The following is a 27,685-nucleotide window of genomic DNA, read 5'->3' on the forward strand; positions in this document are numbered from 1 at the left end:
GAACGTTACATGGTAACATGAGTTGGAAATGACATGCAATGATCTCTAAATCATAGCATCTTCTAAGCTTTATTTCGGAACTCTGAATGGTGGTGAGCATAACCCCAACTACAGAAGCCATCTCTATGAGTCTTCATTATTAAATCTTTGTCACACACCCCCTTTTCCTATGGTTAAGATTCCTTTTAGTTGTTGATGTGCAACAGACTTCAGGCTCCATTTTATGTACTTCACAAAGCAGTAACATACTCACCATTAACTTTACAAAGGAGTGCAAGATTCTCCATGTGAATGTAGGAACATCATTCACTAAATTGTACTACATGAAATATGGGTGCCCACAGTGTCTTCTGACATCCTATCCATCTCTGAAACCTGGCTAAACTAGGGAGAAGGGAAGGCCATCACTACCTCCTTCATAAGCCAACACTCCAGATCAAGAAGTGGAGACTGTGCCCTACTTCTTCTTATCAAAAGGAAAAATGTGATTGTGTGTCACCTGCCTTGTTGCTAATCTGTCATTTAATGTATACAGTTGTAAATGAGTTATTTCATCAGTACTCCTTGGAGTTCCTGCAAGGTAAATTTTATGTACAGCTTGTATGTCTCCCTCTGACTTTTTGTATGCAGTCTTAAAAGTTTAAAAGCCCTAGTCATGTAGGAATACCTTCATCCTTTTTGTTGATCTAAATTGGTTTGATGGTTGCAAGCAACATGCCTGTGCCCTGCTTTCAGGCTGGGATCTAATGCAGCCAGTAGCCCAATTTATTCATCTTACTCTACCTCTGGGAAACCAATAGACATTGGATTTAATGGTTACAAACCTGCATAAAAATGCTGTGCCATGCAAGTTGTTCTCACTAAATTTAATGACCACAGTCTAGACATCTTTTGAAGGATCTTAAAAAGGGTCACTTTACCGCTCAAACAAAGGAATCTCTATTAATACAGTAGTTGTTGCACTTAGAATGGATTCCTTTTTCTCCAGAAGTGTCCATAATCTTCCCTTAATGAGCTACTGTGCAGTGTACAAGATAGGCTCTTTCCCTTCACTGGAAGAAAGCTGAGGGCAAGCATGCCCCTTCAATTACAAGAGATTTCAGGATACTCACAAGGCTCAGAGACACTGCTTGAGTAAATGCTAAAAAAAAAAGGTTACCTTCACAATTATAATTAATAAAGAGGTGCAAAATCCAGCCTACGTCAGAAATAAATAAGAACTACCATTTAGGGTGTATAATCAAAATACTGAAAATCAGTTTAACATCCGGCTCCTGTTAGAACATGGTAGGAGCAACAGTTGGTATGTCGACAGTCATGTGAACGACAGTTAAGAAGATCGTCAACAGGGCAGAGAAATGCAGCATGTCTATAAACAGCAACTGTCGACATTAACATCGAAAACAGACTGTTGATGGTATGTGTCAATCACCTAAACTCATTAATATTCATGAGGAGATAAAATGCGTCGAGGATATCAATGTTCACGGTTGGGAATTCCGCAATTTTGATAGTAAACCACCATTTAGTATGTGTAGACTTTCTGTGATGAAATTAAAGGGATACATGGTGGTCAAGTAGGTTATGATACTGTACCTATTTACTCTGGAATTAATACTTTGATGGGCAGTCCACTGGCACAGAGGACGAAGACCCTCACTGCGTCTCAGATGACCTATGTTCAATTAGCATCACAAGTACTAGAAGGGCCACTAGGGGAGGATGGGACTGAATGGACAATGTCAGCTCACCCATCCTGGAGGGAGGGAGGCAGCCTAAAGGCTCACTGTAATATGCAGCAAATGGACCCAACCAATTTCATGCTGCATGAGTGATGAGCTGCTCAGCTGGAAGGTTGCACATATGTGGAAGCCGCATGTACCTCCTGAGGGCAGTGATCACAAACCTGCCAAACTGCCATTAGGGAACAGAAATTAGAGCATATGCCCTGACATATAGCATGATCAACTATCTTAATTTCTTCACCTGCCCCCGACTAAGGTCAAGTATAGACTAGGGAGACTAAGGTAGGTCCAGTAGGCACAGTAAACAAGGAGACAAGCTACAGGTAGCTGATGGCCAGCCTTCTTAACAATAGCCATTGTAGCTTGATCACTTTTTATTATCTCCAGTTGGTTCTACAGTCAGTCTTCTTGTATTTAACAAGGTGATACAAAGCTATATTTCAGTGCATATTCTACAGTTCAGACTTGAGGTATAATGAGCCAGAAAAGTAGAGCAGCAGCAACAGTTTAGAATCATTTACACATTACAGTGTATTCTTATTTATTTTGAATTTGTTAACCAGTGTAGAGCACTGATCCCAAATGAACTTTTTTTCAGGCACAGCCTGGGAATATCAAAAAATGCAAACTCAACATTGTAAACAAAGAAGTTAAATACTAAGACATGTACGAAGTAGTGCAATGAACAATATATACATGATGAAAGCAGTATTACAAGTAATTATAACAGCAGCAGGTTTGGAGTATTTGCCAGAATACTTGTATTCTGTTTTGATAAAAGTGAATGCATAGAAAAGAGTAAAATAATAAAAGAGACATCTGAGCTACAAATAAATAGTTGTGCTGTTAAAAAATACAAATAAATAATTTTTCTATATTTACACTATATACAACTGAATATTAAAATATATCACCACGAAGTACTGAAGTAAGAGACACTGCAAAATGCAGAAGGAGGTTATGTGGTAGGTAGTGGAGGTTAAGCAGTCTACAGTACTGCATTGCACGGTCTGCCTGGGACGACATGGTCGACAGACCACGATGCTTTGCCAGAGATGGCCTGCACCTGTTGCCCCTGGGATACCAGATACTGGCTAAAGCTCTTGCCACCCCTATAGTGCCTTTTTTAGGGAAGGCTCAAATGCCAAATTCACCACAGTAACAGGTACAAGCAAGCAAACTTTGAGGGCAATGCTACTCAATGCTAGAAGTCTAAACCTCAAAATGCACTCACTTGATGCACTCCTTAAAATGGAGAACATCAACATCTGTGCAGTGACAGAGACCTTGTTCAAGCCTTCAGAGAGCACCCCTGCAGTACCAGGCTATAATTCATACTACACCTTTCAGCCACCTAACCTGGACCAAAACACTAAAGGTGGAACCTTCAGGCTAGCTTTTCAACATAATGCATCCAAGATTATCCAAGTGCAACTAACACTGGGCAAGACTGCAATCCAGGTTGTAGCTTGTTACAGATCCCCCACCATGCCCCAGGATTCCCACTCTTCATTTCTTAAGATACTGGAAAATATTAAGGTACAACCCAATACCTTAATTATAGGTGATTTCAACTACCCCACCATCAACTGGGAAAACTACTCATGTACCAACTCATTCGCTCAACGTTTTCTGGAATTCATAAATTCCAATGCCTTGGATCAGCTTGTCCACACCCCCACCAGGGCAGCAATATCCCAGACCTGGTCATTACCAATATGGGTAACCGGTGTTCCATGCCAGAGGTCAACTCCTCTCTGGTCAGATCCGACCACAAGCTAATCACCCTAGACATCCATATCCCACTCCCACCAGCCATGAAGGAAACCACCGTCAAAAACTACTCCAAAGCCAACTTCATGCTTCTTAAGACAGAAGTGGCAAACTTCATGACACCCATACAAACAGAAAATAGAGGTACGACTGCTGAATCTTACACAAATGTACTGTATAAGCACATACACGAGTCCATGGATCGTGCCAACTCCAGCAGAATCAAGATGCTATCCTCCAAAAAAAGGAAGCCAATCTGGTGGTCCCCTGCCATAAACAAACACTACAACAGAAGGAAGAAGCTGTTGCAAAAAAAGAGCAAAATCCCAAGATTGGAGGAACTCCCTGGACATCCTCAGCAAGAAGCTGAGATCCCTTATAAAATCCTCCAAAGCCAGTTATGAAAATAAAATTGCCACTGATTCCAAAGACAACCACAAAGCATTTTACAGCTATGTCAGGAATCTCAATGTCAACACTCAGATCTGCTCTGAGCTACAGCACAATAGCACTAAATATACAGAACCAACCGATATTGCCAACATCCTGGCAGATAGGTTCAGTGCTAACTTTACCTCCACTCACCCTCTAAAGGCCCCATTTTAATACCAGAAGAATGCAAAGCCCCTGTAATCACAGATGAACAATTAAAGACTGCACTCTCTAAAGCCAAGAACACAACATCCATGGGACCAGACAACATCCCAGGCTGCGTACTGCATGAACTACAGAACAAGCTAGTACCCCACCTAAGTACCATGTTCAATCATAGCCTCACCTCAGGCTATGTGCCTACTGAATGGCGCACAGTGATGGTTATTCCACTCCACAAAGAGGGTGACACTATGGACCCTGGAAACTACTGCCCCATTAGCCTGATGAGCCTGATCTGCAAGGCCATGGAATGTATCACCTTGCAGCTTATAAACAAAGACATAGTTAATCTCCAAACCCTGGACCCCACTCAGTTTGGGTTTGTAAAAGGTAGATTATGTCTACTAAACCTGACTGACTTCTCTGAAGCAGTCACCAGAGCCGTAGATGAGGGCAAGGTAGTGCACACAGCCTGTCTTGACCTCATTGAGGCTTTCAATACCATTCCCCACTATGGAATTATAGATAAACTCACTAAACTGGGCATAAATATCACAAGATGGGTGGCCAACTGGCTCACTGACAGAACCCACACAGTAAAAGTAGTCGACTCCAAGTCCGACTTCAGACCAGTGATGAGTGGAGTACCACAGGATTGGTCCTGGGTCTTCTCCTGTTCGGCATCTACTTCTCTGAAGTACGGGCCAACACAGAAGGTCTTTGGCTAACAAAGTTTGCAGATGACCGCAAACTGGGAGCCATACTAGAATCACCTAATGATGTAGACATTCTACAAAAGGGCCTCACAGAGACAGATGCTTGGTGTCAAAGTCATGGCCTCAGGCTTAATACCAAGAAGTGCATTGCCATCCCCTTTGGGAAAAACTCAATACCCATGAATTACCACATAGGCAGTAGCTCACTAAACACCGAAAGTGTGATAAGGGACCTCAGGACACAGGTGGACAGTAGTCTCTCCTTTGATAACCACATCGCCACAGTAGTCAGGAAATCCTTCTACATGGCACACCTCATCACAAAAGAGTTCTCCTCTAGAAAAAAGGAGGTCATTGTTCCTCTCTACTCATCCCTCATCAGACCCATTATAGAGTACAATGCCCCATTTGGCATGTATCTCACAAGACACCTACAACAATTGGAAAGGCCACAGAAATACCTCACTGAGAGGATTACCAGCCTCAAACAGATGCCACATGCAGACCATCTCAAAAAACTCCAGCTCTACTCTGTCACATATCGCCTACTCAGAGGCGATCTCTGCCTAACATACAAAGCTATATCAAACCCAGAGCTGTTAGACATGCTACACTTAAAGAAATCCCAATCTCTCCGAACCACATGCTCCAAGGACTTAAACCTTGCCACCACAATAAACAGAACACGCTGGAGGGATAGATTCCTGTCTTAGAGACTTCCCATACTCTGGAACAAACTACCTATTCATGTCAAGCAAAGCTCCTCATTGGCCCTCTTTAAGAAAAATCTTGACAATTGGATGGGAAATAGAAAATTCACCCCGGGGATCACTTCTACAGCACTGCTCGACAGGGGCATAGGAAAATAATTTTCTTGGGTGGTGAAAGCCAGGGAACCTTTCTGGCTAGGCTTATATAGGCCCCAGGACTGATAGCCTAGTACCTACCTATGAACCTATGATTCATTGAAGAGATATGTTCTAAATCTGGACTGAAAGACATTGTAGGAGGATAAATTTTTTAAGGTAGGAGAGAGTGATTCCCAAATTCTGGTTCTAGGATTACCATAGTTTTGATCCTAGGATTTAAAAGCAGTGATTGGTTGGGGAGTCTACATTACAAAATCAGAGTCAGTGTGTGCTCTAAAGTTGTAGGTGGGTATTCTCCTTGTATGATTTTCAGCTATGGGTGGGAAGCTTTCTAGTTTTAACAATTTGTATAGAAGAATTTTCAACAGGTCAAATTTTGTTTAATGAGTAGCCATTTTGCTTAGTAAAGTACAATAAAGTAGTGTTCATGTTGGGGTGAGAGGGTGGTGAACCTACATACTTTATTGGAAAGAAGATGGAGTGCCTCTGAATTTTTGTTAGATGCTGACAAAATTAGGGGTAGCCTTTACTTAGTCTGAGATAGAAGGATTCCTTGGACTAAACAGGTCTAACAGCATGAGAGAGAAAATGTAAGATATTTTTAACCACCAAAATGCATTTTATACCATGCAGCTGAAAATGTGAGATTTAATCCATTAAGTTTCACAATTATAGCTATTCTTGTAGTCCTGTTTTATTTATTTATTTAGTTCGCTTTTACTATCTGTTTGTTTTTTCAGTAACTATCTGCCCTCAGCTATGTCCCAGAGGCTTTCCTTGATATTCTTCTCCAACATCTCTGCATGTCTTAGTCCTCATAGGCAAGCACCTCACAAGTCAGGAATCCTTAGTGTAGGTAACTGTGGATCTGGTGAAGAGGAGAGAAGAGCAGGGTGACCCAATATGGCACTATCCTGGCAGCTGCAGAGGGTGTTTTATTATGTACAATGCAATGTCCAGCCCAGTACTGAGTGTACATACTTAATGCATGTGCTGCTGGTTTAGTGTCCTCTGGTCCACTTAGGATTGGTAGCCCTAAACTGAAAACCATACCTCTGTCCCTAAGATAGATGAGCTAACAGAAGTTTCATTCAGATATTATCCCTCTGGATGACCTCTCAGGTATCAGATTCACTAATAAAATCAGGGTTCCCTGCATCATAGCGGGGAGCTATCATTCTGTGCTGTGGAGCGAATTATTTTCTCTATTTTTATTAATAGTTTTATGTTAAATTTCCAGTATTAGTTTTTAATCTCTGTGCTGACCATCTGGTAATACTATAATATGGGCACAATCTTCCTGCCGTCAGTTCAATCTACAGAGTACATTGAGTAAGTTTAGTAAGTTCGGAGATTGATTCTTAGCCATGAGACTGTCAGTGAATACCATCAATGCTATCTCACACAAGCAGGAGGCTGGGAAGGGCTCATTCGAACATTTACTGTTACAGTAAGTTCATCTTACACAACTATACTATGTTCCTCATTTTGACCACAGCTGCACTAACCTTAGCTATATGGGTAGATTACTATAGCTAACTATATTTGGGATGTGGAAGGAGAAAGGTCCTGGATTCCTGAAGAATGGTTCTAGCAAAGGTTAAGATTAATGTAGACATGGAATCAAAATCAGTTTTATAGTGCTTTGTAAAACTATGTACAGAAGACCAAGTAGCAGCTTCTAGAATATGTCTAAATAGTACTTGAGCTGCCTTTAGACATCCAAGATATGGAATATCCTTTCTCCCTCATTTTTAGGTTCAGGAATGAAAACGGGTTGATGGATAGTTTGGCTTAAAGGAAACTCAGATACCACTTTAAGCATGAAAAAGGAATTAGTTCACAAAAAACCCTCTCCCTATGGTAAATGAGCTACATCTGACTCAACATAAGAGCTTGCAACTCAGATAACCTACTGCAGAGGTCACAGCAACAGCAAAACTTTTTTCCATGATAAGAACCTCAAATAAGCCAACTTAGCTGGTTCAAATGGAACAAGTCTTAGCATCTCTAAAACAAAATTAAGATCCCAAAGAGGGGCCACCAGTTTTCTAAGAGGCCTCTTGTGCAATACCCCTTTCAAGAACATTTTGACATGCTACTGCATTGAAAGAGGAGGATCCATGGGCAAACATGCTGAGATGGCTGATAAATTAACCTTGACATAGGAATAAAAAAGGCCATAGGATAATATTGTAAAACCAGAGAACAACTAGCCCTGAATGAGTGCTGATTATGTTGTTGGCACTAACTAGAAAACCTTTTCCATTTGCTAATATATAATTTTCTAGTAGCAGGCTTTCTTGCCTTCATGTATCTGTTGCACATCCTCAAAAAACGGGTGCCTAAAAGACATTAAGACTCTATCATCCAGGAAGTCAACTGAAGATGACTGATGTTGGAATGTATCAAATACCCCTGGTCTTGTCTGAGTAGATCCAGTCCATGAGGAAGCTTGTGGTAATTGCCACTGGCCATTTCTAAAAAAAAGGAGAACCACAGCTGCCTGGACCAGAAGGGAGTCATAACAATGATCTTTGGAGATTCTTCTGAATCTTCAAAAGTACCCTGGATATTAGTGAGAAGGGTGGAAAGGCATACAAGAACATTGCTGCACAAAGAAAAGAGGTGTCTTTCTTTCAGGTGTTCTAGTATGGAGTCCTGGAACAGAATTTTGCCAGTTGACTGTTCAGAAAGGAGGCAAAGAGGTATATTTGAGGAATTCCCTACAAATGAATTAAATCTTGCAAGATCCCCTAATCTAGTTTCCATTCATGAGGGTCTGCCCTGGTCCTGCTCGGCTTAGCTGCCACACATTTTGCTCTGATGGAATGTAGGATGCCTGTGGAGTGAGATTGTGTTGTGAAACTATATCCAAATCTAACATGGTTATTCTGCAAGGGGTTCCTCCTTGCTTGTTAATGTACCACATGAACATGGTGTTGTCTGTAACCATTTGAGGTCCAGAGGACCAACAATCATTCAGAGACCTGAGTGCCTTGATCAGGGCAGGCATCTTCTTGATATTTGTGTACTTGTGTCTGTCCTTAGTGTCCCACACCCCTCACTTTTAACACTGCTAAAACTGCTCCCCAAGCAAAGTATGAGGCATCTGTGGTGACTGACTGCTTTGGAGCAAGGAAGAAGAAGGGGAGACCTGGATTTAAGGATATCTGTTGTCCCCACCAAAAGATTTCTATTCTGACAAACCCCAGCAATGTGATCTGAACAGATAAGCAGCGTTGATGCTGATACCAAAGAAATTTCAGATACCAATGTATCTTTCTCATTTGGACTCTTGCCATGGGCATCCTGAGAATCATAGATGCCACGAGACCCAAAGTACTGAGGAATTCCCTCGCAGTGACTGAAGTCTGAGTGGAAAACCTTATACATAGATCTGAATAAAGATATATTTTCCTGTGAAAGAAAAGCTATTTGAATTGAGGTGTCTAGTTGATGTCCCAGGAACACAATCCTGTGTGAGGGAGTCAAGAAAGACTTTTGAAGGTTTTCTTGGAATCCCAGTTTGTGTAAGGGATCTCACCCAAGTGAGGGATTCGTGACACCTTGAAAAAGAGTCTGCCAAGATAGCAAGTTGTCTAAATATGGCAAATGTGGATACCTTGTAGCCTGCAATGAGCTATAATTGAAGCTAGACACTTTGTGAATACTCTTGATGCAATGGATAGTACAAAGGGTAAGGCAGAGAACTGACATTGTGACCCAGACACACAAAACCTTAAGAAATGTCTGATGTCTGGATTAATAGAGTTGAGATGACAGGCATCCTTTCAGTCTACTGTTACCAGAAAACTTGAAAGAGGAAGAAGAGGAAACAGGTTGTGAAGTGACAACATTTTGAATTTGGTCACATTTAGGAAAGAAAGACCCAGAACTGGTTCCCAAGCATTGTCTTTCTTTCTTTCTTTAGCACTAGGAACATCCTTAAATAAAACCACCTGAGAAAGAAAAACAGGTTCTATCACTCCTTGGGACAGCATGTGATGAAGAATAGGTAGAAACAAAAGAGTCTGATCTGCAGGATGTGGAATGACCACCTGGAAAGGAGGGATTTCCCCCCATTGCCATCTATAACTTAGATGAATTATTTTCAGAACCCATTTGTCTGAAACAATCTGTTGCCAAAGACAAAAATAGAGATTCAGACTTTCTGGAAGAGAAAAGGGGCCAGGGAGAGATGAGGTCACAAGGTCTCTTAACTAGCTATTCAGACTTGTTGGACTGTCCTTGGTTTTGGGAGGTTTGAGACTTCATTTTGGAACTCGCTTGCCATTTCTTCTTAGAGAATGGGTGACCTATACATTACATCTCTGACTAGAGAACAAATGTTATCATGCTGGGTGTTAATGCACATGTAATGCCCACTGAAAAATTAGTCCACCACTTCATGGTAGCATATTAAGCTGCTGAGGAGTTCAGACTGTAACAAAGCTAATGGCTGCCAATATTTTAAGATCTCTAAGCAGCATTTTTGTTCTTTAGCGAGTGTAAAAGAAAAAAAAAGAAAAGAAAATAGAAAAGCGTATGTTTGTGTGTGTGTGTGTGTGTGTGTGTGTGTGTGTGTGTGTGTGTGTGTGTGTGTGTGAGTCCATTAAAAAACAACACTCTTAGCCTTGAAATAACTTTCCTGAAGAGGAAAGTAATACAACATCAACAATATTTAAGAAAATGGAAGCTTTTTTTCCCACAAAGGGAACTTCTCTGCCCAGAAAAGAAAAGCACAAAATGGCCATTTATCTCAGAGAAAAGCAAAAAAATGACCATTGATCTTCAAAAGTTTCAAAGGTGTGTACTCCTTGGAAGCATTAAAGCTCTGAAGGACTTCACACCCAAACTTGTCAGCCTGAGCTGATTGACAGTTTAGCCACATGGAAGGTGCTCTGAAGCTTTGGAAGCTAGCTGCTGTTATATCCTTAGCAGGATATAACCCATACAGCTAAGGCTACTGCAGCAATGATCAATATGAAGAGCATCAACTGAGACAAAGCACCTCTTCCCAAAACAGGAATATGTGCACCCCTTATTAGTCTATTCCCCAACCTAACACTTTAAAATGCCTGTAGAAGTCGTTAGATTAATTTTCTCTCTCAGTCTACTGAAAACGGAACCATATATCCCTGTCTAAACAAACTGGTTACCAATTACACAAACAGAATCATTTTTGTTCTCATAATTTTTTTGTAACCAATGCGTCTTAATAATTGCTCTTAACCTTTAACAAAATCACCTTAAACTCTTCTTGGCACTTCATATAATTCCAGACCAAAAGTTTTGTCTCTCTTTATAGGTCAGTGTTTGCCATTAGTAAGAATAAAATGACAGTATCCAACTTATGATCTGCAAAATGCCCAATCCTTTCAGCTAAACTTCCTGGGTAAACCCACTGACCCTCCACCCCCCACACACACATACAACCCCCATGCAAGTAAGGTGTGCCCTCTCCACCCTACTCATTATAATCAGCATTTAAAACTGACTTTGTTTCCCACCTCCAAATCCAAGTTGTTTGACATTCTCAAAGATAATGGTTAGTATTTCTACAAGCACTTGAGTCCCAAAAGCATAAAGATTACTGTCTGAAAGACAGGGACTCAATTATCTTGTAGCACTGGTAGGCTGCCAGTCACCTCTTGCTCAACCTCGAGTATGAGTTCAGGCAAGCAATTGTTGCAGCTTACCCAAACACATTATTCCAGTTCAAACAAGGTAAGTACAGCATTTGGGGTGAGAGAGTGGAATTTAGGTTTAGGGAGTGGGAGGGGTGATTTTAGGTTTAGGAAACAGTAGGTGGGATTTTAGGTTTATGGAGTGGGCAGGGAGTTTTAGGTTAAGGGGTGAGAAAGGAGTCTTAGGGTTACAGACTGCCACAGGATTGTAGGTTTAGGCAGAGGGAAGGGAGTCTTAGGGTTATGGACCAGGGACAGGATTTTAGGTTTAGGCAGTGAGAAGGGAGTCTTAGAGTTAAGGACTGAGAAGGGTGTTCTAGGGTCAGACTTAGGGTTCTGGTAGGGCAATGCAGTTTTGTAGGCTAGAGTGTTAGTATGACTAAGTAGTTATGGGAGATCAAGTTAGTGGGAGGTACAGTAATTGCCTTTTTGAGCACATGGCAGCAAGCAAGTCTGTCATGAGCTAATAGCATGTGAGCACTTACAGTAGACCTGTTTGTTTATTCATATTTCCAAAACAATTCAAATAACATGAAAAATCATTTTGGCTGCTAAACTCCCCCTATTTTTAGACAGTATTTGTTATTATATTTAAGTGGATTTAAATGTATATGATGCCTTATGTAAAGAGTGTGCAAATGTTAAAATATTTTTTTCTGTAACTGTTATTGCATGTTTAAGTATTACCTTGGATCTAACCCAGGTCATGCCTGGTAAGAGTCTTGGGAGCTTCCCTCCTCAATTAGTTAATGTCATTAAACAAAAATACTCTGTGAAACTTGTGTTTTGACAATATAAATGTAAGGTAGGCATGTTAGTTAGTTTCAGGGTGCCATAATTGTATAGATGTCAGTCTTTCTGACTCAGTAAGATAAATTCCCATGTATCTGTAAAAACCTCAGTGATGCTATTTGCCTTAAAGTTAGAAAAAGAAGTATGGAACTGTAAGATTTATGCACTTCGTTTTGTACTTCACAGATCAGTTGCCTTCACTCCTTCAAACTATGAAAACTATCTGCCAGCCATGTGAATCAGTGCCAGGACTACCAGGCCAGCAAGGTTTGCCAGGCTCCCCTGGACCTCCAGGAGACAGAGGATTACCTGGGTACCCAGGCAGAGAAGGCAGAAATGGATATCCAGGAGTAGGTGGAATTCCTGGCATGAAAGGGTGCAAAGGTAAGAAACACTTAGTAGTGCTTCATAGTTTATATACCATTCGTGAATATTGCACAAAATGCTCTGTTGTTCGTGTTATTTGGTTAGCTATTTTAACACATTTCTGTTAACCAGGTAAGCACAGAAGGCTGCAAAGTCTGATATTCAATTACTGAATGTAAGATGGAATGAACAAAATGAGAAAAGCACTGGGCGATGTGTCAGGAAACAGGATGTGAATGCATTTGCAGACTAGTGCCTTGACAATAACATCAGCCCAGGAAGAAACAATGCAGATATATATGTGTACATTGCCACTTTAATAACAGAATAGACAAATAAAGCATAGAAGTAGCAAATTGCTAAACATTAGTGTCATTTTCATGTTAGGAGTGCCTAATTTGGCAGTGTGTAGGAGGTGCATAAAACTAAAACACTAATCAATGAATTAATGAGACATTACCTGTGGCATAAAGGGATAAGGTCGTGACTACAGTACAGGTGACTTGAGTGTGATTAGCAGCTCAGGTGCTTGATGGAGCTGGGAGGGAATGAAAAGTATGAACATCATGGTGGGGATCTGGGTGTGTAATACTACAGTTCTTCAGAGGAAGGGCTTTGATGAACATGCATGGCCTTGGAGACTCAGTCACCTGTCAGAACTCAGATGAGGTATTCTGTAGGGTTGACACCTGTTTATAAACTGGACAGTGTAACAGCACACTGCAGTTTGACAGAAAAATCCCCTAAATGACTATACTCAAAATTTCATGCCAAATATCCACACAGTTATCCATCTCTAACACAGCAGGCAAAGCCTGGGCTGTGATCCAAATGACCCCAAGTTTAATTACCTGCTTGGGAATCTGGAAGAGCCAGGTGAGGTGGGGAGAGAGAGAGAGACTTATGGTTTACATCTGCCAGTTTGCTTGGAGAGAGGGAGGGTTGTGGTGACCTCTCCAGCTGAAATGACCTAGTGCTCTAGGGAGTGGCATAGTGACACTTCTTGAAAAAAGGCTACAGATGGGTGAGGGCATATGAATGGAAACCACTCCAGTCAGTTACAATAGTCCTTGCAGAGGCATGTGAAAGAGTGGGCACACCCCTGTATCGGGGGACAGGTGGTCCCCTCTTCAGTGATGAGGAAGTCCACATCACCACCAAAGGATTGGGTTAGGGTTGTATAACAAAAATGCCCTAATGGCTACCAGAATGACATTTTCACAATCGGTTTTCACCTCACTAGAAATGAACTGGGATTGGAATGACTCTCATCCTGAGCAAACAAATGGGCCATTGAATTGCAAAGAGATGATGGTTGGCAAGCTTTGCCACAGAAAAGAAAAAAATCCACACAGTTAAAGAGAAATAACCTTGCATAGTTATCAATCAGTTAAAATAGGCAAAGGAGCGATTTTACATAAAAATGTACTACAAACATATATTTCCTATACGTAAACTAAAAAATGCAAAATTCAAACTCCAAAAAAATATAGGCACCCATTTTTTAAGTGCAATAAGGCAGTTCAGGATGTGCATGATACAGATAATACACACACCCAGGGATTATGAAGCATTCATGCTCAGGCCTTACAGCAACCCCAGGTATGTGGTAATAATACTACCATGCACACACACCCTCATGGCTTACTGCATACCACACATACACGTGTGTATTTCTGTGTGTCCACAGATATTATAATAATAATAATATATTTTATATATATATATATATATATATATATATATATATATATATATATATATCAGCTCCTTGTAGTTTATTACACTAGTATGTTCACAACATGGCATAAAGCAAGAAAAATAAGAAGCAAAATGCATTTTCCCCATTCATGTGACCTCTTCAATGCAATATCTAACATTAAGAAAAGGAAGTAGGCTATATAACCTTTTTCGGCATCATGTGTTTAAAACCAAGCTTTCCTTTCTATAAATAGTGACTTCAAGTCATGCGCCTTGAATAAAATTATCAGATATATCATTAACAATAATAAGGGTGGCACAGTGGAACAGCAGATAGTGTTGTCACCTGACAGCAGCAAGTTCCCTGGTTAAATTCTTGGCTGGAGTGCCTTCTGTGTGGAGTCTATCTTCACTGTTTTTGTGGGTTTCCCCTGGGTACTCTGGTTTCCTCCCACATTCCAAAGACATACAGTAGGTGGACTGGACACTCTAAATTGGTCATATGTGTGAGTGTGCATGCAAGAGTGTGTAGTGTGAAAGAATTACCGTGACAGAACTAGCCACCTGACTGTGTAAACTTTGGCTCTAGATGACTGTCACTGTTGAAGACACCCTCACCCCATGTGCAAAAATGGGAAAAGGGGTTGCAGGTGGATGGTTGAGAATGGATATATCATTAACATAATATAGATGACTACAACTTTTTAAAGAAAGAAAAATGTTTATAGTATATAAAAACAAATTGGTAAATTATGCTTATAATATCAATATATACTACAGAAACTTGGCAGAGAAGCCTTGCCATCTGGTGGACAAAGAAGTAAAATGCATACAAGCCTCTGTGTCAATACATTGCATAACATAAAGCAAAGAAAAAAACGGTACTTACGTATTATCGCAACCAGATTTTTAATGGCAATAGCGGTTGCTTCACAATCATTAAATATGCTAGTTAATGTTGTAAAACTGTTGTACAATGTCTATTTTTGTACCACAAAAGTGTGTTTTCTTTACTTATATCAACAAAATGTAAAAAACATAGTGTTCATGTTTCTTTCATTTCAAGTCCGCCTGCTGCATGTTCCTTTGCTTGCCCATAAAAAAGACTGCTTCCCACCACATAAGAAGTTTTAAACTGGTGAAACAAAAAAAAAAAAAAAAAAAACGTGGAAACAAAACGGAAAAAGCACAGGTTACCGCACAGGCTGTTTAATGAAAATATCAGTAAGCGCTTTCGGTGGAAGAAATAGCTCCACCTTCATCAGACTAAGACATTTTCAAATGCAAAGTATATTGATTAAATACCAAATTTGAATAACAATTACCCAATAAAAACCCTCAGGTTAATGAACACATCCTCCTTTTAAAAACCACAATAACTTATTTGACTAACTTAATTAACTAAATTATTTAACTAAACATCTCATGCTACCAAAAAGATCACGTTATAATTTTCATAGTTTAATAAAAATAAAAATACAATGTCTATATATATATATATATATATATATATATATATATATATATGTATGTATGAAAATATATGTATATGTATATATATATATATATATATATATATATATATATATATATATATATATATATATACACAAGAAATTAAGTTATATTGTATGAACAGCATTCACTAAACAAAAGCTTAATTATAAACTTGAATGTAAACTGTTTTAAAAACCTTTCATGTTGATGGTACTATTATTGTTTACTTTTAAGCTCAAATTGTATGTTTTTGTATATATAAAATTTTTTTAAAACTACATGGAAAAGTACATATGTTAAATAAACAACTCATACCAATTGAATTGCGTCCTATGAACTATTATATTTTTCATGAAACAAAAGTCATTTTCACCATGTCCCATCCTTTCTTAAAAGAAAATGTCAATGTTAATGCATAAACCAACAGTCCTATTTTTAAAGTAAAAGAAATCTCATAGATCTGAGTAATTAAACTCAGGTGTAAAAAACTGAATGGGTCTAAATATACACTTAAACTTTCCCTTGATCAGAAATATGTTGATCTGTTCTATTCTTTTTATTCTTTTTATTCTTTTTATCTTTTTAGAGCCCTAAGCTTAAGAATACATTTTATTGAGACGGCCTCATTCAACCATGGGGAACATATGCAGAAGTTCTTATCTGCCAAAGCAGCTCTTGTTCTTCTAACCAAAGCTGCCACGGACCCCCCCTGACCATGGGAACCACTTGTTGAATGACTGTAAATACAAAACTGTGGTCCGGGTAAGAGCTGATGTGTTTTGCTAATGCGTTGTTCATATCGAGTTTACCAATGGCATAAAGATGTTCGTATATCCTTTTCTTAAGGGGTCTGTCGGTCTTGCCGATATAAAAGGCCGGGCATGCCTTGCAAGTGGCCACATATACGACCCCCTTGGAATCACAGTTAAACTTGCCATTAATTGAAACTACTTTCCCGTTAATATCTATCCTCCCCCCCGGTTGAATGTGTCTACAATATGTGCACATCCCATATTTGGTCATCCCACTTCTCCCCCTATTATTGTTGACTTTTGATCTTTTGACCAAGTTTTTCAAATTACAGCCCCTCCTGTAAGTAAAACTAGGCTGTGTTCCTATAGATATGACCAAGGATTTATCCTCATATAAAATTCTCCAGTTTCTGGAAATGATTTCCTTTATTGATTTAAAGTCAATACAATAGGTAAAAAGAAACCTAATAGGGGTGAATTGACTTGAAATTGTGCTGCCTTGCATTGAAATAGTCCCTCCACCTAAAATAGGACGGAAATGTCCATTTCCCCTTTTGTTCACCACCTCTTCCTTGATTTCATGTATAAATGTTCCTGGGAAACCTCTCTTTAAAAACATGGTACCCAAGAAGTCACATTCTTTCTTGAAATCCTTGTCATCTGAAACCATTCTTGCAGCTCTCACATATTGTCCCTTTACTACACTGCGTTTTTGGTGATAGGGGTGAGAGCTGGTAAAGTGGAGATAACAGTTTGAGAATGTTGGTTTTCTGTAGATTGTGGATTTGTATTTATTAGATTGTATATCTTTAATTAACTTGACATCCAGAAATTCTATTTGATCATGGCCAATTGTATAAGTAAATTCAAGAAATTCAGTCGTCTGTGTCAAGCTTTCAATAAATTGTGGTACCAGATCATGTGGCCCTTTCCACAAAAAACACATGTCGTCTTGGTACCTGCTGTACCAAGATACATTCTGTTTATACATGTAATTCTCAAACAAGAAGTGATGTTCCCAATAGGCAAGGATGCTATTCGCAAAAGTGCAACCACATGGAGAACCCATCGCTATCCCCGTTTTCTGTAAGTAATAACTGTTTTTGAAAACCAGAAAGTTGTTTGTCAATACTAACTCCAACAGGGTTTCAACGAGATAGGTTTGCCCCTGGGTTGCCCCCTTGCCAAGCATAAAATCAATGGTCCATTCAATGCCTATATTATGGGGTATTACCATGTATAAATCTTTGATGTCAACAACCAAGAAAATGACATTTGTATCAAATTTGAGGTGGTTTATGTCATCCAAGAAGCCCCATGAATCCCTACAAATCTGTGATTCTTCTTTCAATAAGGGTTTTAGAATCTCATCCACCACTTTGGCACACACATACGTAATAGAACCCCTCCCATCTACAATTGGCCTAAATTTTTTTATATATACAAAAACATACAATTTGAGCTTAAAAGTAAACAATAATAGTACCATCAACATGAAAGGTTTTTAAAACAGTTTACATTCAAGTTTATAATCAAGTTTTTGTTTAGTGAATGCTGTTCACACAATATAACTTAATTTCTTGTATGTATATATATATATATATATATATATATATATATATATATATATATATATATATATTTTCATACATACATATATATATATATATATATATATATATATATATATATATATATATATATATATATATACACATTGTATTTTTATTTTTATTAAACTATGAAAATTATAACGTGATCTTTTTGGTAGCATGAGATGTTTAGTTAAATAATTTAGTTAATTAAGTTAGTCAAATAAGTTATTGTGGTTTTTAAAAGTAGGATGTATTCATTAACCTGAGGGTTTTTATTGGGTAATTGTTATTCAAATTTGGTATTTAATCAATATACTTTGCATTTGAAAATGTCTTAGTCTGATGAAGGTGGGGCTATTTCTTCCACCGAAAGCGCTTACTGATATTTTCATTAAACAGCCTGTGCGGTAACCTGTGCTTTTTCCGTTTTGTTTCCACGTTTTGTTTTTTTGTTTGCTTCCCACCACATAGTAAAAGAAAACCACCAAAAGACCTATCAACATCATTATCTTAGTAATGAAATCAATGATCGCTGAAGTAGTATGTGCTTTTGTCAGAACATGCCACCTTCACAAATCTAAAACATCAGTCCTACCAAGTTTTTCATAGAAAAATGACCACGGAATCAGCTGTCAACATCATCCACCCTCATGATTTAAAAGCATTAATAATTCAATGGTTCTTTTCAAGACCGATTAAAACATTGTTAAAATAAAAAGTTTACGAAAGCCACATTTTTTGTCTCTGTGTTTTCCTTATCTGAACTTATCCTTACCTAAACTAGCTGCAGTGTTTTGAGCATCTGACAGGAAGCAAAGACAATCGAGGGGGATTTTCAAATAGAAAAAATGGCAGTACTGCAAAATCATTTTGACATTCTTCATTCGAGTTTTTTTTTTTTTTTTTGGATTACCCTCTCTATTGTAATTGATCCCTAAAGTGAGACTATCATTAGGGGAATGAAAGGAAGTTAGCAGATTCAAAAGATTTTGCAGTACTGCCATTGTTTCTACTTGAAAATCCTCTTGATTGTCTTTGCTTCCTATCGAATGTTCTGATGTAGGTAAAAGGGCAGAGACCCTGCAGCTAGTTTCTCCAGTCAAGCTACCGCAGTCGGTGAAGAAGCAGCAGTGGAAGAAAATGGTGACTACTTTCCCAAGCCCTCTGTTTACAGCCCAGCCTTCCATTAAAACTTAAAAATGTCTGACCTTACTTGTAAAACACAAATTAGACGGACCTCACAGGGCAAACCGAAACATCCATTATTCAGTTTTACGTCAGTTATCACAGCATGAAAATCTGGTTGCGATAATACGTAAGTACCAAAAAAACACCTAATATAGCTTCCAGCACTTGAGGGAACAAAAATCCAAATTATATACCATTATATCAAATATATTTAATCTGAAAAAAAAATAACAGCAATAAATATTGCAAATAAAAAATAACAGATTTTTGTGTTCATCTGATTGCCTGAGGGTCTAACTTTTTTTATACTACTAGTATAAACAGTTGCATTTCAGTGAGACTGTATTCAGTATCAGAACTGCCTCCTTGTAGTCTGGCTGTAACTGATTCTATAGCCATCTGGACACACAAAGCTAATATAAGTATACTTTTTGCACTAGATCTGTGCCAGTGATAGTTACAAAACTGTACTGCATTTATTTATTTGCTTGATTGAATATTGCTGGTATCTGTCTTAATTTTTTTTCCCACCCTTCTACCCAAGTGTTCTTGTATTCTTAAACTTGGTGGCTTTGGAACTGCCCACCCCTGCTGTAAATTTGACTTTGGACACTTCTCCCAGTCCCATCTCATTTTCTCACTCTACTGAGTACAGTGAGATCATTTGGGAAGGACCACCCCCTTGCTTCTTTGATTGTGGACACTCTTCCCAGTCCCATCTCATCAGCTCATTCTACTGTGTACAGTAAAAGCATTTGGGAAGGCCATCCCCCTTATTTGTTTCTTAATCTTGAATTATCTTCTGTTTCCTCCCTCTCCACTTAAAAAAAATTACATTTTACTCAGCTGCTTTTACTGTAATTGTGTTATTCCTACTTCATTACCTTATTTTGCTTTGCTGCTTGCTATTAAGTGTTCAAGTGCTTTTATTTTACTGCATTTATTACTGCTTGTTAGTAGCCTGATTACATTTGTCTATTATTCTAAGCCTCTTCATTTTGGTTTTAGCACTTGGGCTTCAGGCCAGTTATTTTACATTTAAGAATGTTTTTGTGGTCTACACTCTTGTGGACAAACCCTTATCAAAACCCTCTCTCTATAAGGCTGTCCCAAGTTTTCAGAATACTATGTCTGGACAATTCCCATCAGTTTCTCCTGCCAGCCTGGTCGACATGCATATTGAGACAGTGTAGCAACTGCCTCATGTTCACTGACAACCCTCTTCTCCTAGCACATAATTCTTCTACTTGCGATAAATGTATCTACATCAGTAACCTGGAATCTATGCTTTCTCATGCCACAGTCAGCACTCTTGACAAAGAAGAGATTGCCAGCACAAACACCACACCACTCACATCACATAGCCAAGCACAACACACACACACACCTATGCAAAGTTCCTCTATACAAACTTACCTAAACAGCAGAGACCTCCAAAACCCACTCACAAACATTCCACATACAACACCAAACACATCACAGATAGCAGACAACACACCAGTGTCTCACAAACACAGCCCATAAGGCATAACAGTAAACCAACACAGCCCACAAGGCATAACAATAAACCAAACACACTACTCATTGGTGACTCATTTGTGAGATAGAGTGATGTCCCCCTCACCATGTCCGACAAGAAGAAGATCACGGTCAGTTATCTGTCAGGTGCCAGAATCCACCACATCACGCACACACTTAAGTCTCTCCACAACAGGTACAAGTATAACTCTGTCATTGTCCATGTTGCTGTGAATGACTTGAGACATACTACCTTGGGCTATATGAAGAGAGACATGATTAAGCTCTCAGAGTATGTGTCCCAGGCAGGTATGACCCTAGCTGTAAGCAGCATCCTACCTTCACCAAGAATGATACCACAATACCAACAAAAAGTAATTGACTTCAACAATTGGCTTAGTTTCTAGTGTCAATCCAAGAGGATCCAGTATCTGTCTGCCTGGGATGACATGGTTGATAGGCCTGGATGATTTGCCAGAGATGGCCTCCACCTGTCACCCCAGATTCTGGCCAAGGCTCTTGCCTCCCCGATTGTGCCTTTTCTAGGCAATATCCTAAAGATAAATCTTTCAGCGTAAAAGATCTGTCAAAAAGCAAACTGAAGGTTATGCTGCTTAATACTAGGAGCATTAACATGAAAATGCACTCACTGGAGGCCCTCCTCACACTGGAAGATGCCGAAATCTGTGCAGTCATGGAAACTTTGTTCAAGGCTGCAAACAGCACCCCTGCCTTACCAGGCTATACCTCATTCCACACATTCCGACCCTAAAATGAGGTTGGGAAGACTAAGGGTGGTGGAGTCTCTATCTTCATTAAAGACAAGCAGACCTCCAGACTGGCTTGCCAGCATGATGCACTAGAACTACTCCAGATGCAACTGATAGCTGGCAAGACACCCATCCAAGTTATAGCCAGCTAAATACCCCCTCCATGACTCAGTACACCCACTCCTCCTACCTGGACATACTTGACTCAATCATGATACCCCCTAACACTCTGATCTTTGGTGACTTCAATTACCCCACCATAGATTGGGTGAACTATTCCTGCACTAATGCACTCACTCAATGATTCTTTGACTTTATTAGTTCTAACATACTAGACCAGCTTGTCTCATCCCCCACACAGGGAGATAACGTTCTGGACTTGGTTCTCACCAACATAGGTGACCACTGCACCACTTCCATAGTAAGTTCTTCCCTGGTGAGATCAGACCATATGTCTGTCTCACTTAAAGTTTCTATCCCGACCCCCCCCCCCCCAAGCCATAACCAGGCTAAAAGAAATTATCAAAATCTGACTACAACCTCCTATGGGAAGGTGTCAGTAGCTTCACACCACCAGCCCCCCTCAGAGGATGCAGACAACTATGCTGAACAGTATACCAATGCAGTATACAAGCACCTGTACAACTGCATGGACTCAGCCATGCCCATCAGAACTAAAACCTGCTCCTCAAGGAAACACAAACCTATCTGCTGGTGGACATCCTCTATCAACAGGCTTTACAACAAAGACACTGTTGTCCAAAGGTAAAAAGGCACAAATTCCCAATAGGAAAATCTCCCTCCTTATCCTCAACAAGCAAATTACATCACTACTGAAAACCTGCAAAGCCAATTATGAATCAAAACTAGTCTCCAAAACAAAGGGAAACCACAAAGCCTTCTTCAGTTACATCAGGAACCTCCATGCCAAAGCCCAGGATTTTTTTCTGAATTAGTACCTAACGGTACAACTTACACTGATCCTGTTGACTTAGCCAACCTGCTAGCAGATAGGCTCAGTACAAACTTCACCTTCCTGCCCCCCCAAAGCCCCATTTGACATCCCCAGTAATTGTCCCGTACCTCACATCTCCATAGATCAAGTGTTAAAGGCCCTATCCAAGGCAAATAATACAGCTTCCATGGGACCTGATAGTATCCCAGGCTGTATTCTGCACCATCTCCAGCAAGAACTAGCTTCGCCATTGAGTACCCTACTCAACCACAGCCTAAGTCCAGGCTTCATTCCAGCAGAGTAGAGAACTGCCATTGTCATCCCCTTGCACAAAGGTGGTGCCACTACTGACCCTGGAAACTATCACCCTATTAGCTTGGCAAATCTGATCAGTAAAGACATGGAGCATATTATTATGGACCTTATAAACAAGGACATAGGCAATCTCCAAGCACTTAACCCCACCCAGTTCGGATTTGTCATGGGCAGATCTTGCCTGTTGAACCTGGTTGACTTTTTTGAGACTGTTACCAAGGCCCTGGATGAGGGAAGGTCAGTACATACAGCTTACCTTGACTTGGCCAAGGTCTTTGACACAATCCCCTAGTCGAGCATCATTGAAAAGCTAATACAACTTGGCATAAATCCATATCTCATCAGGTGGGTAGCCAACTGGCTCACAGATAGTACTCACAAGGTCAAAATAGGCACCTCCATCTCCGCCAGCAGACCTGTCACTAGTGGGGTTCCCCAGAGATCTCTACTGGGACCCCCACTGTTTGGCATCTACTTCTCAGAGGTCCAGGCAAAGACAAAAGGCCTGTGGCTGACCAAGTTTGTGGATGACTATAAGTTGGGTTCTGTCGTTGACTCCCCAAATGATGTTAACATACTACAAGAGGTTCTTACTGCAACAAATGACTGGTGCCAAAGTCATGGCCTTAAGTTAAATGCAAAAAATGTATTATCATACCATTTGGCAAAAACATGACCCCTACTGATTACCACATCAATGGCAACCCCCTAAGCACACAACCTGTGGTGAAAGACCTGGATATACAGGTTGACAACAATCTCACATTCGACCATTATGTAGTGGCAGTGGTCAGAAAAGCCTTTAACTTGGTTCATCTCATAAGTAAAGGGATTGCATCCAGAAAAAAAGGAGGTTATTACCTCTCTGTACTCCTCCCTCATTAGGCCACGCCCCATTTGGTATGCAGCTCTCCAAACACTTGCACCAGCTGGAAAGGCCCCAGAAATACCTCACAAAGAGAATCCATGGCCTCCAACACCTGCCCTATGTGGACAGGCTCAAATTGCTATCACTCTACTCTGTATCATACAGATTGCTTAGATGTGATCTGTGTCTCACCTGTGAGGCAATCTTGGACCCTGCCCTACTAGAGACACTCCATATCCGTAAGTCTAACTCCCCGGGCATTACCCACTTGAAAGACCTAAATCTAATATGCAACATTAATAAATCCTGCTGGAGAGACAGGTTTGTCTCCCAGAGGCTGCCCTGTCTCTGGAATAGACTTCCCATATAACGTCAAATGGAGTACGTCACTGACCCTCTTCAAGCACAACCTTGATGAGTGGATGGGAAGCCCAGGAGTACCACTCTGTGTCCTTCATTGACAGTGGTGACAGGTGCTGTCTGAGATTTTTTTTTGGGAGATAAATTCTTGGCTAGGCTTGTAAGGGTCCCAGGGCCATTAGCCTAGTAACATCCTATGATCCTATGATAAAATAAGAAAAAAACTATCGATTCCACCTAGTGAAAAAAAATGAAAATACATATATCCCAACCAAACATTATTTATTTATTGACATATGTTTACTGGGAAAGTCCAACTGAATCCCAACAGCCCATTTTCCTAGGAAGCCCAGGAAGAAAAGCTCAGTTTAACAGAGAAAACAAAATTTCAAAGACATGACAGAAAACACAGTTTTAACTTATATATTTCAAAACTAAACAATATTGTAAGACACAGAGATGCATAAAAAATATGTTACAATGAGAACAATGAGAAATATCAAAGTAAAACCCTATATAAAGTTCTGATAGGAGTATAGCAAGAGAAAATTATAAACTGACAAAAAAATAAGCACATACCCTACTTCTCTCAAAAGCAAGGTAAAGCCTCTAGGCAGCTTAGTTTTTTTATTTTTACTTAGGCTACAAGTATTACTGAGTCCGTCCTTCACCTTATTATCTGTCGCTCGTCCAGTCAGCATAGAATAGACAAGCGTTTATAGGTTCTGTTCAAGCAGTTTTATAATGTACAAACATATCAGGATTGAGGCTTAATAACTAACAGATAAACTTATAAACCAACTAGCTATCACACTCATACATGCTCACTCTCTGACTGCACTCTGAAAATGGCACCGAAGCTAGCACGTGCTTGCAATTTTGTATGCACGTGCTGTCCTTGAAATGCTTCTTTAAGGTACAACACACACACACACACACACACACACACACACACACACACACTATTCTACATCCTTCCTCTTTGAGAAATGAGCCATGCATTATTGACGACATTAATTCACATGCAATTGACACAAATAATTATTTGACATGCAATTATATAGAACTAAATACATACAGACAATTATGTCCAGGTTGCAGTGTATTTCACACTGGGTCTGGAAATACGACCAAATTGTGTGACATAAAAATTAGAATTAGGTCTAGCAACTGGGACTGTCACTGTTGAATGTTCAACTTTGGGGACATCAGAAACATTATCAGGAATGGAAGTAGAAGTTAAGACACATTCTGCAACAAGAACATTGTCTGAATTGCTCTGAGAGCTAGAGTCTGTATCACAGGAGTAATGTTGCGGTATTGATTCTGATATAGGAAGAAGATGTCTGTGGTTTCTCCTGTACTCCACACTCTCATATTCTATGAAATAGGATCTTGGCTCAGCACATATACTTGTTACTTGACCAATCCAGTAGAAATGTTATCACCGTTTGTATCCTCACTGTCTCGCCTTCTTTCAATGGATGAAGAAATCTGCTTGATTTATCATAGCTGGACTTCTGGAAAGAATGCTTTCTGAATAGTTGGGCTCTGATTGTTCTGTTGTTCCTTGCTTTAGGCCTCAACAAACTGGAACTGATAGGCAATGTTGTTCTGGTTTGCCTAGATAGAAGTCAATGAGCAGACGAGCCAAGTATATCATCACTGGATATGTTTTTGAGATTGCATAAGTTCAAAAAGACATCAGTATTATCAGGCTTTGACTTCTCTAGTAATTGCTTTGCACTCTGTACTGCACATTCAGCTAGTCCATTTGACTGTGGGTATTCAGGACTACTAGCAACATGTAAAAAGTCCCATTCTTTTGCAAATTTCTGAAACAACTGATTGGTAAATTGGGTACCATTTGGCCTCCCATGCCAAGAACAACCACAAGGCATTCTTTAGGCAACCTCAAAGGCAATACTCAGTTGTGTGCAGAGCTCATTGTTAATGCAGCCACCAATACTGAGCCAGAAGATATAGCAAATAAAAATTAATGCACCACCAAAATTCGCCAATCTCCACAAGTAGTTAAGTACAGTCCAAGCTGAAGATATGACAACCAAGGCTATAAGAAAAGTATTAATTTATTCCACGACTTCAGGTCTTGGAATAAATTAATACTTTTCTTATAGCCTTGGTTGTCATATCTTCATCTGGGACCATACCAGAAGATATAGCAAACCTATTGGCAGACAAATTAATCTCTAACTTTACGCCTCTCTCCCCTCTACCTCCCCTCAGGAAATACCATCAAATATAACTTCTCCATACTATACCTACGGAACAGGTCCTCAATGTTCTCTCTAAGGCCAGGAATACTGCATCAAAGGGCCCAGACAATATCCCAGGATGCCTTCTAAATAGAATGGCATGTGACCTATCAGGCCATCTGGAATTGCTATTTAACTGTTGCTTCCAAACAGGCTTCATGTTTTATGAATGGTGAATACCAACAGTCATCCTTCTGCACAAAGATGGCCCACCTACACATCCTGCAAAACTATAGACCCATAAGTCCCATTACTCTCATATGCAAAGCCATGGAAAGAATTATCATGGAAATAATCGATAATGACAGACGAAACCTCCAAACACTGTACCCAACCCAGTTTGGTTTTGTCAAGGGCAGGGAATGCCTACTCACCCTGGTTAACTTCTTTGAAAAGGTCACCATAGTAATGGATGAGACCAAAACATTCCACACTACCTACCCTGACCTGATCAAGGCATTTGACACAATACCCCACTCGGGCATTGTTGACAAACTCAAGAGATTAGGTATAAACCCTTATATCACCTGCTGAATAGCCAGCTGACTCACCAACAGGACCCATGAATTTAGAAAAAGGCCAGTCACTTCTTTTTGGCATTAACTTTCCTGAAGTCAAGGCCAATGTCAAAATACTCTGGCTGAATAAATTTGCAGATGATTGCAAATTAAAAGCAGTCGTAGAATCCACCACTGACACAGACAAATAATACAGAACCATGGACTAAAACAAAATGCCCCTCATGTACATAACCAGGTGCATCCAACAACTGGAACATCCACAGACTTTCCTCACTAAAAGAATTGTGTTTGTGTCTTTCGGCTTTTCCCGGTTAGGGGTCGCCACAGCGGAACTCCGGTCCACTAATGATTGGCAGTTTTTTCCTCACTAAAAGAATACAGGGTGTAAACATGTCCTATGCAAACTGCCTCAAAGCCCTAGCCCTCTATTCTGTCACCTACAGGCTGTTGAGGGAAATTCTATGCCTAGCATGCAAGGCATTATCAGACCCCACCCTGATGGACCTTCTGCATATCCGCAAAACAAAGAGCATCAGAATTACCCATTCTAAAGACTTAAACCTTGCCTTTCATATAAATAGGACCTGCTGGAGAGAGACAGGTATATATCCCAGAGACTACCCATTCTCTAGAACAGGCTCCTCACCTATGGGAAGCAGAGTTCCTCACTACTTCAATTCAAGTGTAACTTGGACAATTGTATGGGGAACAGGAAATCTGTCACGGGTTTAGTACTTATGTCTCTAATGGACAAAGGAAGCCTGTAAATGGTTCATCTACCAAGCCCACACTTACACTTATCAAGGGTAACAAAACATGATATA

The 27,685-nt window shown here is 39.8% G+C and overlaps 1 protein-coding gene across 1 annotated transcript in view; it reads left to right on the plus strand.

Annotated features, from left to right (window-relative positions):
* Positions 1-27,685, plus strand: part of LOC122797026 (collagen alpha-1(XXI) chain-like) — a 1,114,432-nt gene that overhangs the window by 974,260 nt on the left and 112,487 nt on the right. Inside the window, exon 28 of the mRNA XM_044065795.1 lies at positions 12,366-12,563. Within this exon, the coding sequence (XP_043921730.1) occupies positions 12,366-12,563 (198 nt within the window). The remainder of the gene's footprint in view (positions 1-12,365; positions 12,564-27,685) is intronic.

Source organism: Protopterus annectens, chromosome 3.part0 (assembly GCF_019279795.1).
Source record: "Protopterus annectens isolate FY-2018-M chromosome 3.part0, PAN1.0, whole genome shotgun sequence".
Classification (NCBI taxonomy): domain Eukaryota; kingdom Metazoa; phylum Chordata; order Ceratodontiformes; family Protopteridae; genus Protopterus; species Protopterus annectens.